Source organism: Cydia strobilella, chromosome 14 (assembly GCF_947568885.1).
Source record: "Cydia strobilella chromosome 14, ilCydStro3.1, whole genome shotgun sequence".
NCBI lineage: Eukaryota > Metazoa > Arthropoda > Insecta > Lepidoptera > Tortricidae > Cydia > Cydia strobilella.
In genome coordinates, this window is record NC_086054.1 from 12,900,397 (window position 1) to 12,918,573 (window position 18,177).

General features: G+C 34.6%; 2 protein-coding genes across 2 annotated transcripts in view; one reads left to right on the top strand and one right to left on the bottom strand.

Annotated features, from left to right (window-relative positions):
* The window catches only part of LOC134747281 (uncharacterized), a 183,297-nt gene that overhangs the window by 15,295 nt on the left and 149,825 nt on the right, over positions 1–18,177 (bottom strand). The window lies entirely within an intron of this gene.
* LOC134747400 (fibrohexamerin-like) lies at positions 1,073–16,573 on the top strand. Its single transcript, XM_063682024.1, has 8 exons — positions 1,073–1,165; positions 1,546–1,696; positions 2,624–2,719; positions 13,189–13,377; positions 14,257–14,476; positions 15,173–15,312; positions 15,740–15,865; positions 16,421–16,573. Exons 1-8 carry the CDS (start codon positions 1,073–1,075, stop codon positions 16,567–16,569), a joined length of 1,164 nt encoding a protein of 387 aa, XP_063538094.1. The 3' UTR covers positions 16,570–16,573.

Sequence of the window (18,177 nt, forward strand, 5' to 3'; positions counted from 1 at the left end):
TATTCCTTTACAACTGGCCACAGGAAGCACAAAATAGGGAGTTATGGAGTACCAGGGGAGAGGCCTTTGCCCAGCAGACACTCAAATAGGCTAAATAAAAGTATTTATTGATTTAAATTATTTATTGTGTTACTGTGCCTGCGTCAAAAAGTCGATCAAAAAATGTTATAAAAAAAATCGGCCAAGTGCGAGTCGGACCCGCGCACGAAGGGTTCCATTCCATTACGCAAAAAACGGCAAAAAAATCACGTTTGTTGTATGGGAGCCCTACTTAAATATTTATTTTATTCTGTTTTTAGTATTTGTTGTTATAGCGGCAACAGAAATACATCATCTGTGAAAATTTTAACTGTCTAGCTATCACGGTCCATGAGATACAGCCTGGTGACAGACAGACGGACAGACAGACAGACAGACAGACAGACAGACAGACCGGCAGACAGACTGGCAGATGGACAGACAGACGGACAGAGGAGTCTTAGTAATAGGGTCCCGTTTTTACCCTTTGGGTACGGAACCCTAAAAAGAAATTGACTAGGCGGCATGAGTGCGAGCGAGAAATATGGTGAAAACAACAGAGGAACAATAGCCTAGGTATACTCCCTTATTTTATGGACATAGGTATGTACAGTCAGGTGCAGATATAACTGACCCCCCTGCATATAAATTTGTTTGCTTTGGTCAACTGTCTGCAGCTAATTGTTCAAAAATAAACATAAAATTTGTCTTTGAAAATTAATCCAGTGTCGTTATAAGATTAATATAAGCGCGTTTCACAATTCAGAATAGTTTAGTGAACATTTCAAATCATGAGGTCTTTATAATAATGTTTTACGTGTGTTGGTACAAAAATATTTTATACATGATAATGCACGTATAGGTAACAATTATGGAACCCGATCGGGAAAACGTAGTTTAAGTAAGTATTGGTTTCATAGATCACGCAACTACATCCTATAAAATGGCATGACTAATTAAAAGTTAGAATTGCAAAGAACTCGTGTCGATTGAACGAAAATGAAGAATTATTTTTGTTTAATATTTTTGATATCAAGCAGTTTTGGACAAAATAATGACTCAAACACTAGTGAAGTGGGAAGTGTACCCGGAAGTACAAATATTGGAGGAAATAATTCGGGAGGTGTTCCAGGCGACAAGTCCAACGGTAATCTGCCTAATAATGCGATAAACAACGGCATGATCAACGGTGTGTTATTTAATAATTTAAGAGACCTATTGACCGGCAATTTTAGCGGCGTAGTACCATTTACTAATTTGGGAAATATACCTAACCTAAATTTGACAAATGGCATGCCAAACAGCCAATTTACCAGCGGAATAATATTTAACAATATTCCAAGCCCACTAAATAATTTGGGCAATGTATTAAATCAAATTGGCTATGGTAATCCTGAACTGAATGCTATTAGCGGGATTCTGTTTAATAATTTCGGTGGTCCCTGGAACAACAGTTTAGGCAGTACGACAATTGAGAACAGCAACTTCACCGGCGGATTACCAGTTAACAATGTGCCAAATATGCAGAGCAGCGGTATACCACCAAATATTTTAGGAGGTCCAGGCGGAATACCAGTTAAAGATATGCCAAATATGCAGAGCAGCGGTATACCACCAAACAATTTAGGAGGTCCAGGCGGAATACCAGTTAACGATATGCCAAATATGCCGAGCAATGGTATACTACTAAACAATTTAGGAGGTCCAGGTGGGATACCAGTTAACAATATGCCAAATATGCCGAGCAGTGGTACACCACTAAACAATGTGGGAGGTCCAGGTGGGATACCAGTTAACAATATGCCAAATATGCCGATCAGTGATATACCACTAAACAATTTAGGAGGTCCAGGTGTGATACCAGTAAACAATATGCCAAATATGCCGAGCAGTGGTACACCGCTAAACAATGTAGGAGGTCCAGGTGGGATACCAGTTAACAATATGCCAAATATGCCGAGCATGGGTATACCAATAAACAATTTAGGAGGTCCAGGTGGGATACCAGTTAACAATATGCCAAATATGCCGAGCAGTGGTATACCACTAAACAATTTAGGAGGTCCAGGCGGAATACCAGTTAACAATATGCCAAATATGCCGAGCAGTGGTATACCACTAAACAATTCAGGAGGTCCATTGAATACTAATGTCAATAATACATTGAACAGCATGCTGGCTGATGTTTGGAGATATATTTTAAGCAGAAATACTAAACTGAATGACCTACTGAACAACAACTTTACGGGTGGATTTAATATCAATAATATAGGCGGGCCTTGGAACTTTTCAACTTACGAGCAATTTAATAATTTGGGAGGTCTATGGAACGTGCATAATTGGAGAAATATATTAAATAACAATGGCAGCGGTATTTCACAAATGAGTAATCTGGGACCATGGAACAATAACTTTGCCGGAGGTGTTTTATTGAACATGCCAAATATACTGAGTTCTAATTTTAGCAGTGGTATACCACCAAGTAATTTAGCTGGTCTATGGAATTTAAATGCCAACAATACATTTAATAGTGTAGCTGATGTTTGGAGAGATATTTTAAGAAGAAATAGTGTATTAAATGATCTAATGAACAACAACTTTACAGGTGGATTTACTTTGAATACTTTGAGTGGGCCCTGGACCTTGGGAGATGAACTAAACGGAAACATTTCAACTGATCCACAGTTTAATAATTTGGGAGGTATATGGAATATAAATTATTGGAGAAATTTCTTCAACAACAATGGCAATGGTAGTAGTCCACAAATGAGTAATCTGGGACCATGGAATAATAACTTTGCTGGAGGTGCTTTATTGAATGTACCAAATATACCGAGTACTAATTTTAGCAGGGGTATACCACTAAACAATTTAGGAGGTCCATTGAATTTCATTGTCAACAGTACATTCAACAGTGTGTCTGATGTTTGGAGAGATATTATAAACAGGAATACTGAACTAAATGATACCCTGAACAACAACATAGGCCTATTAAACAACAATTTTACTGGAGGAATATTATTAAACAATATACTTAATATACTAAGCACCAACATTACCAATTATGTGCCGCTAAACAATTTGGGAGGGTTACCAAATATGAACTTTACGAATGGCATGTTTAATAATTTAGGAAATCTACAAAATACCGACATTAACGATGGCTCATTTTTGAATAATTTGAGAGCCCTACTAAATGGCAATGGTGGACTGTTGAATAACAATGCTTTTAGCGGCTTGGCAAATAACAATTCTGGAATACTAAATAATATTTCTAGTCTCAGAGCTCTTAACGGTACAGTTGGAAGTATATTAAATAGCCTCAACCAAGTAACTTTACACAACGATATGCCAAATAATAAAGTAGATGCAAATAATTTGGATAATAACCTTGAAGGAAAACAAAATTATAAATGGAACAGTGAAATATTCACCAAAATAATAAGAGGACCTCACAGTTTTCCCCTTTCACCCAAAATCGAATTTAATGGAATTGAAAGGAACTACATTATACATAGTAAGAATGCAGTAAGCTCTAATAGTTTCTACAAAGAAGACAATCCGTTAAATAACTATGCAGGTGTTAAATACTTGGACACTAATGTATTGCTTAGTCAAAATAATCTTGGAGTTGTAAATAATGAAATACCAAATATTGCACTGTATTACAACGGAATCCCTAACGAATCCGTTGGCGAAATTACAGAAAATGGCGAAAGTATTAGTACAAAGAATGTTGGTAATGCGTTTGGTGAAAACTATAGAATCCCGTCTGACGTGTACCACCGTCTAGGCAAAGCCGGCGTTATTTTCAATAAGTAAACATGAAATTAGGTATTTCATATTATTTATGTAGCATTAGGGTGATTATCTCAACGAATTATTTTTGCGGCGGAGCTGATAATGACAGTGTGGACTAATTGTTTCAGAATGGTATTTTTTTTTTCTAAAAACCTTACACAAATTATTATCTTAAGCCAAATCACAAAATGTTAAAAAAGTTATTGATATTTATTTAAAATTTTTTTTTCGCCGCAATTATTATTTTGGTGTAGTGTCCGGAATCCATTTTTCTTGAATAATTTCTATGGTAGAACCATATCATCCATTGATTTAACTAAAACTTCACAAACTTTTACTCGTTATTAGTCTACGTATATTATAAGAAAATGAAAGTAACGATTAGTACATGAATCGATACTCTAAACTAAGCATTAATAGTTGTCCCGGTAAAATAGTAAATTTTGGTGGTAAATATTGAAAATGATTTTATGATCGAACGAAACGCAACTAGGCTAGCAAAGATGTGACGATGTACGATGACGCACGTGTCGTACGTCGCTAGATATGTCCAGCAAACGCGGATGTATCTAATTTTGGTGTATTAAAAATACTTTTTAATGCAATTTTGGTGGTGTATCTAACTAATGACTGAAAAGTAGTTGTTTTTGTGTGAACTGTATTTAAAGCATGTTTATAGTTTCTATTTTCAAATATAAACTTGAAACTGAAGTGAATGATACGGTTTACTTTTAAACATACTTTTATGCGATGATTCTAATTTTGGTGCATCAATTTTGGTGGTATTAGTGGTAATGGCCACCAAAATATGTTGTTAATTAGATATGCAATGCCACCAAAATTGACATATCTAATTTTGATGTGGATATACAATTTTGGTGGCAAGTAAATCTAATTTTGGTGGGTAGATGCAGTTTTAATGGCAACCAAATGATTAAAATCATAATGTATCTAAAACTCCTAAACATTTGTCTTCGTTTCATTTTTAGTTGATAACCAGTTAAATTTACTTTTAATTTGCAGAAATATCTAATTTTGGTGTGGATATGGATATACAATTTTGGTGGCCAGTAAATCTAATTTTGGTGGCAACCAAATTATTAAAATCATCTTATCTCTAAAACTGCTATGTATATTGAAAGGCCATTGCTACACAATATCGATTGTGACTATTTACGTGTTATCGATACATAATTTATACGTAAACTACAATAATAAAAAATCCCACCAAAATTAGGCAAGTTTTGAACCTGTTGAAATTCACCCTAGTTGTGCGTTATCGAGTTTAAAATATTTATAAATAATAAAATTATTATTTAAAAATGTTATTTTTTTATTTTGCAGTAAACAATAATAAATTTATTAATTATAAATATTTGTTTTTTATTTTACAGTAAATATTGTAGAAAGTGAGTGTCATAAATAATACCGTATTAAATAAGAGCATCACGCCAGTGTTTTGCGTACAGTACCTTGATTACATTGCATGCCATTTGATGTCTAATAAATAATATAAATACTTAAATCAAAATCTAAGTGTACTGAAAATAATCAGTAGGTACAGACAACTAAAAAAAAATGGACAACAGAAGTTGACTATACCTATCGATTTCTTCCCAAAATACTACGACATTACCGCTATTGACATTGAACTAAAATGAACTAGGCTCAATAGCCAATAGCAATTCACATAATGGTTATTATTATTAGTGATTGAAAATTCATTTTTATTTATTTTACGACATAAATCACTATGATTATGGTTAAATAATCACTAATTACCTGTGCTTAAACCAGTTCCGGGTCCTAGAAGTAAACCAAAAATATTGTTGTCAGATCTCTCAAGCCTCCGATCGTATTATATGCGGTATTATTACAGTTACAGTTAAGACTCCTGAAATATTATTACAAATTGAATAATAACGGGTTATAATATATAGGTAAGTGTTTTAAGTCATTTTAAAGTGATAAAATAAAACTATTTTAACAGATAAAAGACTGTTCACGATAAAACCCGGCTACGCATGATAATATATGGTAATGAAATAAAACTATGAAAACGGATTATATCGCGTATATTGGATTTAAAATACATCCCGACGTTTCGAACCCTTTACAGCGTTCGTGGTCAACAGGTGACTGAAGAAAAGCTACAATGTGCAAAAAACAACAAATCAATACAATGTACAAACGTCGGGATTGTATTATAAATTCAATATACGCGATATAATCCGTTTTCATAGTTTTATTTCATAAGTTACTATCGCGGTAACCGAAGTTAATATATGGTAATTTTTTTTTATAAAATTACAAATACAACATAACATAACGTTATCTGTGACTATTTATGAGCATTATATAGCGACAGACTAAACTCAATGTTTGCTCACGACATTCGGGCTCCTGTTGCTACGGCAGCAATCTACCAGCGTAGCACTATCTATGTTGCTGCTAAAGTGTAAAAATACGTTGCCCGTACAATTAAGTCACTCAATAACTTGAAGTTTTTGATAGAACTTAAAAAAATAATACTATAATATAAACTGTTAGTTAATAAGTATGTAAATATGTAGCTACACCCACCGGGTAAAATTGTATTGATTCTCACTGTCCTTGTCTAACATCAACATGTACACATACAATTTATGGCTATTAAATAAAAAAATAAAAAACTTAATAACCTATATAAAGACTGAATTATAGTCTCGAATTTATAAGTGTTGCCATAATTTCGGGTATATACAATATTATGAAATAAAACTATGAAAACGGATTAACGGGTGAGTCACCCGTTGACCACGAACGCTGTAAAGAGTTCGAAACGTCGGGATGTATTATAAATTCAATATACGCGATATAATCCGTTTTCATAGTTTTATTTCATGAGTAACTATCGCGGTAACCGAAGACAATATTATATACAATATTGTTTATTACATTGCACGAAACGAAATCCAATTAGAGTTGCAACTAGAGGTGGTTCGCACCTTTTACACGACTGCCCAAAAAAAGGAGTGTATTGTTTTCAGGTTACCACTTGACCGTACCTTACTTCTAAGAGTTAGATATTCTAAACATTTATATTATTTTACCTTAGGGAGACTTATCAAAACTTTAGTCCACTAGAGTTAGGCCAAAGCGTGACTCTATTAAGAATTGTAAATTTTTAATTTATATTATTAGGTCCTCATTCGAACATTTAACTTAGGTAATAATATTTCATACGTAATCATTTATATAACAATTACTGAACCCGATTAAGAAAACGGGGTTTCATTTTTAATACTTGTAACGCATCCCTGTTGCCATTCAACCGCCCCGCCTGCCAAGCCACGTCATCGCCCCACCACCACCAGCCCCGCCGTGCTGTCTAGCCGAGCCTCGGACTGAAAGATGACAAGCCAGCCTATAAAAGCCCGCTGGCTTTAGGCACCCTCATTTTGGAGGTACATTCTGATTGAAAAACTACTAAGTCGAAACTCTGTCTGAGCGATCATAATTGAATAAGTCATAAGTGAATATTCTGTTTAATTTAAAATAAAATTAATCACCTATGAAAAGTATTTGAGTTCTAACACTTCTAACCTTCCCATTTCACCTGCTAATTTACAACCTATTTGTTTGATAGATCAAGTACATCATATAATATGCCATGACTAATAAAAATCAGATCTGCAAAAGCCTCAAGGCAAGTTAACGATTGAAAAACTACTAAGTGGAAACTCTGTCTAATCGATCATAATTATAAGTGAATATTCTGTTTAATTTAAAATAAAATTAATCACCTATGAAAAGTATTTGACTTCTCACCTTCCCATTTCACCTGCTAATTTACAACCAGCGTTTACAACCTATTGGTTTGATAGATCAAGTACATCATATAATATGCCATGACTAATAAAAATCAGATCTGCAAAATCCTCAAGGAGAGTTAACGAAAATGAAAAATTATTATATAAATGAAATATAAAATGAATAATTGCAATCGCTATAAGGCGCTGTCGTCATGCATGTTCCCAATACTTCTGCGGTGTCAGCATGGTTGCATTTTTATCCCCTGTCACTACGCCTGCCACTTTCGTACTTACATACTTGTTAGAACGTGACAGGCATGGTGACAGGCGATAAAAATGTTACCGTGCTAAGCCCGCTGGTCAAAAATCTTTCGTGTTTGCAGTTGCATGAGATAATTTAAGAGATAATTTAACCATCGGTGTGTAATGTTCGTTTTTTTTTTCAATTATAATTGCAATGAAAATCAACCTAGTGCTATTTTTTTACGACATTAACAATTCAAATATGTTGTTAATTAGATATGCAATGCTGAAAAAGAAAACACTGACACGAATATAATTTTTACTACAACTACGTATGTATCTAAAGGTACAATTACAAGCAACATTTTAACACGTAAATGTTTGTGAGCATCTTGTTTTTTCAGATGTACCTATTTGGTGGTGACCATAAGTTCTCGTCCAACGATTACGATTATACACAATTTGCATGTTCTGCACGCAGTGAATTTTCAAGAACGTTCAATTAACTTTTTGTGTAATCTTATTTTATGCCTTTCTAAGAAGTTTCAAAGCATTTTTGTAATGGATTCAAATTTTCAACCCCTTTTTAACCCTATTAGGGGTTGAATTTTCAAAAACGTTGAAATAACTTTTTGTGTAGGTAATCTTAAAATATTCCTTTCTAAGAAGTTTCAAAGCATTTGTAATGGATTCAAACTTTCGACCCTGCTGAAAAAAAAGCCCGCAAAGCTGTAATTACTTTTCTTGTATTTTAATAATATTATTAAAAGGCATATGCCTTTTTTAACGTTTTAAGTCCCTCGCTCAAAAAATGTTTGATCTCTCACCTCAGGGGATGAAGTTTCAAAAACGCTGAAATAAATTTTCTTGTTTTTAATAAAATACCTTTCTACAAAGTTTTAAATTCCTAGAACTCACCAACTTTCATCCCCTTTTTTACCCCCTTAGGGATTGAATTTCTAAAAATCGCTTCTTATTTCTTGTACACGTTTTAAGTGTAATCTGGTGTGCAAATTTCAACTTTCTACTTTTTGTAGTTTCGGCTCTACGTTGATGAGTCAGTCAGTAAGTACACACGACACGCATGTACATATGTATAAGATTAAATGATAAAAACACGGAACCCGATCATGAAAACGGAGTTTAAATTTGAAGTACTATTTGTTTGAACTTGATAGATCACGCAACTACATTAACATAATATGCAAAGATTTATGAATAGTCAGAATTGCAAATACCTTGTGCCGATTGAACGAAAATGAAAAATTATTTCTGTTTAATATTTTTAATAGTTGGTAGTTGTGGACAAAATAATGACCCAAATAATAGTGACGTGGGAAGTATACCAGGAAATACGAATACTGGAGAAACTATGCAAACAGAAGAAAATGGACGAAACATGGTAAATCTATTAAACCGGAATTACACTGGTGGAATACTGTTAAACAGTATGCTTAGTAAATTAAGCGATAATTTTACCAATGGTGTCCCGCTAAGGAATTCGGGAGGATTACCAAATATGAATTTAGGTGGGCCCTGGAACAATAATTTTAGTGGTGGTGTGGTGGTCATGTCATTTAACAATTTAGGAAATTTCTCTATCAGAAATTGGACAAGTGGCATACCCCTTAATAACATAGGTCTATCAAACAACAATTTCACTGGTGGAATATTTTTATTACCATATAATAATATGAATTTTACCAACAGCATGGCCAACAATTTAAGAAATCAACAAAATACAAACTTTACCGGTGGCGTATCTTTAAATAATTTGAGAAATCAAATAAACAATAATATTAGCGATGACGTTTTAAGGAACAGTTTGATGGATCCAAACAACAACAATACAGGGAAAAGCTATCCTGGAAATTTGGAAAATATATTTTGGGCTTTTAGAAATCTATCGATGATTTTGAGTGGAACAAAAAATAGTTCTGACAGTGTATTTCTGAGTAACACTGCTTTGAGTGGTTTGCTAAATTACAAAACAGAAAAAATAAATAATATTTCGAGTCTCAAAGCTCTTAACGGTACACTTGGAAGTATATTGAGTAGCCTCAACAAAGGAGCTTCATATAATAATTTGCTCTCAAATAATATTAATGGCGGAGTTGGAAATAATAACGATATGCCAAATTATAATTATTTTGGCAGAGTTAATCAAAATAATTGGTATAATAACGATAAAGAAAAACACAATTTCTATTGGAACAATGAAATATTTAACAAAATATTAAGAGCACCCAACAATTTTCCTATTTCGCCCAAATTTCTTGGACCCAGCAATTTTAATGGACAAATGGATGGAACAGAAAGAAAAAAAGGGATTTTCAACTATAATAATGGAAACCAGGACATTGAGCTAATCAGATCATCAATTCCTCCCAACTTACAAGGATTTTTCTTAAAACATATATTGGATAATAATAAAAACTACGAAGAAAGCTATCCTTCAAATAGTAATGCAGGAGCTGAATACTTGGACACTTATGTGTTTGGTCAAAATAATCATGGAATTGTAAATCATGAAATACCAAATGCCTACCGAACTGTATTACAACAAAATTCATTTGAATCAGATAGCGAACTTTTAAAAAACGTTGAAAGCATTAATGCCAATAATGTGGGAAATGTATTTGGTCTTAAGTATGGAATCTCATCAGATATACCTAGGCAGAGCCGGCGTTATTTTTAATTATTTTTTTAGTAAATCATTTATTCCACATAACATTGATCTATAAAACAACCAACTATCGCACTGAATATGTGCATATTCACTCAGTTTTTTTTTATTATGCACTAAGTGAATTATTACTTACATTTATGCACTGACTTTGAGCATTAAATAATATAATTTTTAAAATAATGTGTTTCTGTTATCCATATGTATACCTATAAACAAATAAAATAATTCTTATTTATTGAAACGTAACCGTTCCCAGGTTATTTTAACTATAAAACTCGCGAGATTAGTACATATTATAGTACATAGCCTCGTGTGTAATGACCAATGCACACGCGTTTCATACGACGTTTTCAATACACTTGCCAGGAAAAAAAGGAAACTTTCATATTAATCAAATTTTAATTGTTAAAACAGTTAGTAAAAGTCTAAAATACTGCCTGCCTACACATTACTAGCAATCAGTTACCGTCAATCGGATTATCATTCATTACTTAACAAGTTCCATAATATAATGAAATCCTAAAAGCGGTTCAATAACTTGCATGTTACGAGCAAGTGTGTTGAAAAAACGTTTTAATACGTTCCCGTTATGTATAATTATCATTTTCTATTAAACTAGCTAAACATATAATTTAAACAACTAAGGGTTACCTAAGTAAGTATACCAAACCAATGTTCTTAGTTAATAGAAAAAATAAACCTTTTTTTTGAAGTTAACCCACCCGCACCCATTTGCAAAATAGAAGACAGTAGGTACTGCTCTTTCTGCCTATGCTCCACTAACAAGGGTACCAATCGATATTAATTATTTAAAAAAAAACTTAATCAGAGGTTCTTATCAGTTTTATGTATTTAAAAACCTAGGGAGGCTTATCCGAAACTTAATGCACTTGACATGTTATACCTCTCAATTTGACTGATACTTCCTATGACATTTTATTTTTATATGGAGTAGCTGTCACGTAAAATGTTTGTAGTCATTTTATTGGAAGTTTTGCACATTCATTTATTTAGAAATGTTAAGTACCTATTAAATTTCTTCTATTATTTCATGAAACTTGATGGATCTGTCTTAGTAAGGGACAATCTTTCGCCGCGTGAGGTATAGGCACTGACTCGTGCTTATTAATTCAGATAAATCCTTTTCAAATTTGTTTACCTGTTTTTGTGTGATTCTTCCAAATATTGAAACGCCATTGACTCTAGCCATCAGTGAATAAAATTATTATATATTCTGCATTCAAAATAACACTGCTATTATTTTCCGCTTTAAATTAATTGCTAGATTTAGTTCAAGGATGATTTTCGGTCAGTTAAATGCATGAAAATATTTGCATTTATTTGCACGATATTAGGCGATCCGTACTTAATTGTATGATTAGCTTGAATTCACCTAGCGGAATCTGGTTGGAAACCACTTGGAAACCTAGATGTTTAACTGAAAACAAGAATTCAAGACCAAAAAATTGGCTAAGCCCGCAATCATAACTGCGGTAGCAAGTGTCCCGTGCGTAGGTAATCTATCTACTATCACATATGATTACACAGTTTACACACCTATGATTATGACTTCCCACTGCCATTCACTCCTATAATCACTACACCTAGTAAAACAAAGGGGTTGGATCTTAAAATAAGTCGCCTTGTTTGAGGACAAAAAACTACGCCAGATATGTCACTGACAAAACTGTCAATGTCACTTATGTCACTGTCAAGTAAACATTTTAGGTTTCGCCAACCTAAAGATATTGGTTAGCCATCATTGATAAAATAACCGGCCAAGAGCATGTCGGGCCATGCTCAGTGTAGGGTTCCGTAGTTACCCTTCCGTCACAATAGGCTAAACTGAAGCTATAAGTATAGAAGATTGTTACCCAGGGTCCCACAGTATGCACTGCAATTGGCACAAAATCGTACATTGGTTCCAAGTGCCAGGGCATTATACTTAGCATGCTTGAGTTTCGCCGCATATTCAACAGCTGATGCAGCAGACCAAGTGTAAGGCTAAGGTGGGACGTTGCAAACGTACTGACACACGTGGCGTCCCACAAGAGGCACCGACCCTTCTGCCATGGAACCAATGTGAGCCCGTCCGGCCTTTTGCCATCAATTGATATAGACTACTAAACTTCTTACAAAACATACCTATGCTATTCTTACGCGTCACAACTTACTTACTTAATGGCGCGGCGACCTAAAATGAGTCTTGGCCTCCGACACGAGTGTACGCCAGTCGTCTCGATCCTGTGCCATCTCCCGCCAGTTATCGGCATGGAGATCGCTCAAGTCTACTCCAACAGCATCGCCCCAGCGATACCTGCAAACAACAAACACACCACACTTGTTTGTTTGTATACGCGTCACAAACAAACATAAAAATATATGCAATAATTGTGTAATTAAGTGAGATAAGGTCAAATTATTCACGAAACTAAAATCCATATTAAAATTCCTTAAGTACCAATTTAAATATAATTACATTTGCAGGTATAAAGTTTGCGTTTCGCTGTTTCTGTTAGTCTTATTACAACGATTATTGAAGAAAATAGAGCATAATGAAGGAGTTGTGCGTATTATTTTTAGTTGCTAGCGGCTTAGCCCAAATACCAGGGCCAGGAGGAATACCTCCTGTTTCTTGCACAGATGGGCAATGTGGTCCATGTCCGAATGGGCAATGCGGACCATGTCCGAATGGACAATGTGTTACCAACATACCACTGTTACCACTAAACGTAACACCAAGTATCCCTGTGGCTGGGGTAACAGATCCAACATCGGGTGGTGAAGGTGGTACTCCAAATCCAACCGAGATACCCCTCGGAAATCCTGCTGGTAAGCATATTAGTACATTTATTAAGATATATGGTAACGGAGGTAATTATGAAAGATTTATGAAAAAAATTGGAGTATTTTTGATCATTTGATTTCACGCGATGAGGTTGTGGAGTATAATAATAAAAATAACTTTTTTTTAAACGTTTAATTCCTTACAACCGAATGCTTAAAATGATTATAAATCAAACAATGATGAGGAGATGGATATTCCAACGATTTTATTGTGATGTTTTAACATTTAGATTTTATTCTAGAAACATTCTAGACTAGTATGAATTTTTTTTTTTATATTTGACTTTTGTGAAATTCTTAGTATTAAATTTGATCTGTATAATAATTCAATATTGTTATGGACTAATGTTAACATCAATAAATTGCTCTGATAATTAGCTTAAGGGTTGAAGCAAAAAAATATTCCACCTCCACTTTACGTGAAGCCTAAAACCCCTACCTTTACTTTTATTTTTAAAGATTTTATTGTACCACTGTTGGATTTTTTGATTTATATAAATGCCAAATCCATCCATCCATGCCAAATTGCAGTTTTCTAGACTAACGACCATGGAGTAAAGCCTCGGACGTCTGTCTGAGACGGACATGGCGAAACTATAAGGGTTCTTAATTGACTACGGAACCCTAAAAACGAAGTGCCGGGAGCCTCGGTCATCCTATACTTTTTGCTATAGTAAATTCCATGTTAGTATTATTGCAGGGGTAGACCCCCACAAGGTGGGCTGATGACCTGGTAAAGGTCGCGGGAGTCCGCTGGATGCGGGTGGCGCAAGACCGGTCATTGTGGTACTCTTTGGGGGAGGCTTATGTCCAGCAGTGGACGTCCTCTAGCTGATATGATGATGATGATGATGATTATTGCAGGTCCTCCAAACAACGTGAACCGTCCTTGTCGCCGTTACGACTTACAATGCGTCCGCTATTTCTTCAAGGATCATTCCCACTGCAAGAAGCCATTGGGCAAAGTACCCGAACCTTACTTGCATCCCCTTTCCAACACGTTCTTCCCAGTATTCAACACTACGCTAACTACTGTGAACGGTTACTATACTGGATTCAATAGGGGAAGGGTACAGGACCTCTAGTAAGTAAAAATATTTGCGAGACCGAGCTTTGCTCGGAAAACATATAAAAACTCAAAAATGCGCGTTTTCCCAGAGATGAGACCTAGCTAGATCGATGTTTAGCCCCCGAAAACCCCCATAAAGCAAATTTCATGGAAATCGTTACAGCCGTTTCAGAGATCCCCGATAGATATATATATATATATATATACAGGAATTGTTCGTTTAAGTGCCCCCGCCAAGTCGAGCAAAACAAAGAGGCACGGCCGTACCATTCTTTTCTCGAAGCCACTCAGGCCATTTTTCAACGTTCTGTAATTTTGTGATAGCTAAAGCTAGAACCCTGAATTTTCAGTGATGTATAGAGCATAACATGATTTAGATATATTCTCAATAACATGTAATTTTAACATGTAGTTTAAGAATTAATGCATGTCAAAGTTCCTTAGTTTTGTCACTGACACACTCACTCACGATCATCATAATTCTAAGGTACTTCTAGTAGACCCACAAGCTCCAAATTTGAAACGTAATTAGATTTTAGCGTATTAAGCCAATAAAAACTTAAATATAAGTTATTATACGGCTTATAATAATATACCTACAAATTCTAAATATTATTTTACTTTTCTTCTTCTTTTTAACGTCTGTTTAGCCCTACTATAATTATAATAATACCTATAATTGATAGCAAGTAATGTAAACTATGATTTCAGTGTTAACAGACAAACAGACAAGGTTGTCGTCACTATAGAGTTCACCAACTTGACGATGAGATCGAGAGACTCATTCCTGAGGTACCACAGAAGGGCCAGGGAACCTATCATCACCTACGGTTATACCGTTGTAGAATACCGTATGTATTATTTTTACAAGCTTTTATCAAATAAATCAATGGACACGCTCCACCTCGCCCATAACGGAATTACCTCGCCCCGCAGCAGCAGATTGCCTACAGATAGAAATAATTTCAGATTTATTAGTAACCACTGCGTACCCTACGTTTTTGTACAATCAAGCGGCCGTTAGCGGCCACTATGAAGCTCAGAAGTGGTACCGTTTTTTCATTTGTAGTCTGCCTTTCACACTCATGAAATGATCATATACATGACGGCTTCCTTTTTGCACACTTCAAAAGTTATCTTTAAAAAGGGGCCCACTGATTATCACTCCGCCGGACGATATCTGCCTATCAGTTGTTCGGAACCGATCTGTGGTCCGACTCTAAAGGCATCATTCTATTGATCTTGTTTATACTCGTATCATACATTTGTTTTTTTTAGCGTCCATTCTCCTGACCGTGACAATACCCCAAGTGAACGACCTTCTGTTTGAAAAGTCGGACAACTTCGCCTACGCTAACGCAATACCGAATGTCGATATGGACCCTAGATTGGGAGAAAGCTCAGGTAAGACCATCTCGTAAAAGTAAGAATAATAAACAACAAGTTAGTTGAAAACCTTACCTATACAAGTCAAAATACGGGCGAATATTTAAACGATGGTTAGAACAGTAGTATATTGAGATATATTTTGCTTAGAAATGACACTTCCATACGCAGTGAAGCTAGCGCGTAGTCGTGCGTCGTATTATTTATTGTGTAATTATTGTGTAATCAACACAGGTACAATGAAAATTTTACCCAAATAAAATAATTCGGCCCGTTATGTAAGGAAACACAAGAGTTACGAGATACGAGTTTTTTAAAGTAACTGTCAACGCTTATTGGCAGGATTTTGGTTGGAAAGATCGAAAAATATATGGAAATTTTGGGACACTTTTTTCTCCCATCTCATGGTTATTATTCATCAAATCGTGTAAAAATATTTTCTGTAATGTTAAAATTGGTTTTTTGGATGGAGAAGCAATTGATGATTGGTTCATGTCTCCCACCGGGCACGTCTCCCGGACTTATACTATTTTGACTTTTTGAGTACCTAACTGATTTATAATATGGTTCCAGATCCAGTGGTGCCGAATACTTTTGCCTTCATGCGGGCAAATTTGGCAACTTTCGCCACCGAAGCTCTTCTCACACAGTCTCAGTTCTTTTCAACGGTCTTCATACAAAAAGTTATTTGCGATTTTGGCTTAAAGGTTGCTTTGGCTTGATATTGTTCCAGTACAATTTCAACAAGTTAATTGTGACCTGTAATATAGCTTTTATATTTAACTTAAATGTGTTTTATTACCTTATTAGCAGTAGAAATGTGTTATTTTACCTTATCTTATGTACCGGTAAACCTTACTTTGAATTGCGGGGAACATTGTTCATCGTTTTTTAACCTTTTCGACGCCATGTCTATCAGTCGCATATATTTTCAGCAGCATTAGGAAAGGAGTGAACGAGCTTGCTATAAAATGTGTATGACCCAGTTTGTATTCTTTACCCCGCTCATATAAATTCATGCAATTAGAATACACCCAGGTACCTCGTTACGTCGATGAACATAAATTAATTTAGTTTGTTTTAACTACAATTTTTATGAAACAGTTTCGAAAACAGCAAAAACTCCATTTAATAATTATTGAGTTTGATTTTACTTTATTGGAAACGGATATAACAATTTAGCTTTACTCATGCACTAGTAACGTAAATCATTTTCATAGATCATTAACTCTTGAATGTTCAAGTAGAACACACGCACCTAACATATAAATACTTTTCAAATGAAGATACTTAACTTGACCTACTTGGTTGTTAGTTGCTGAGGACTGAGAGATGATATTGGTTATTGTAACTAGACGCACTAGCTGAACTAGTTAATTTATAAAACTAGCGTCCCGCCTCGGCGTCGCACGAGTGATTCAACTACTTTAAGCAGAACCTTTACAAGTTATACATATGAACCTTCCTCTTAAATCGCTCTATCTATTAGGGAAAATCGCATCGGGGTCCGTTGCGTGGTTTTGAGGATCTGGGCATACATTGGGACAGACATACAGACAGCGGAAAGCGACTGGTTTATACTATGATGATCGACACAGCTGATCAGTCTATAATATTTTCATAAACTTAAAATCTTGATTACTAAGTATCAATGTTACATATAATAGAATACATGAAAGTAAATACGTATGCATTCAGTAAATCAATATGTAAATAAAACCAAAAGTGTTCTCACGCCAAATTCCAAACAACAAACAAAAACTCTAACCAAATCATGTGTCCAAGTGGGCCATTAACCAGAAAAAATGATTGCAGACACCAAAGAGAATAGTTTGTTAAGAGGGTTGTTGTTATGGTAAATTCTAGGTTTGTGGTCTTATAAAATCAGATACGTAATGCTACATACAGTATTTTGTATGTATTAAAAGTGTTTTATATTTGCCTATTAGATATAGACAATAACTATGATTTGTAATTTTTATTATTAACAATTTGATTATGGTTATAATTCGTTTTCTACCATCTGTCGACGCAGCATAGAAACTAAAAATGAAAATTTATAAAGATATCGAAAAGATTTATATATATATATATATATATATAAATATATAAATTGTTATTATTGGATTTTGACCCATGTTATTTCGTTGATATGTGTTAAAATAGGATCTTTATTGTAGTTAAAATAAATGAAATGCATGGAATAAAGCATCGGATATTTTTTGGAAAAACATAGATGCAGTTGTTATGAAATACAAGTTATATTTAATAAATCAAATAGAATTATGGAAGGAGGATGGGATGACCGTGACGTCATTATGTGGTGTTTC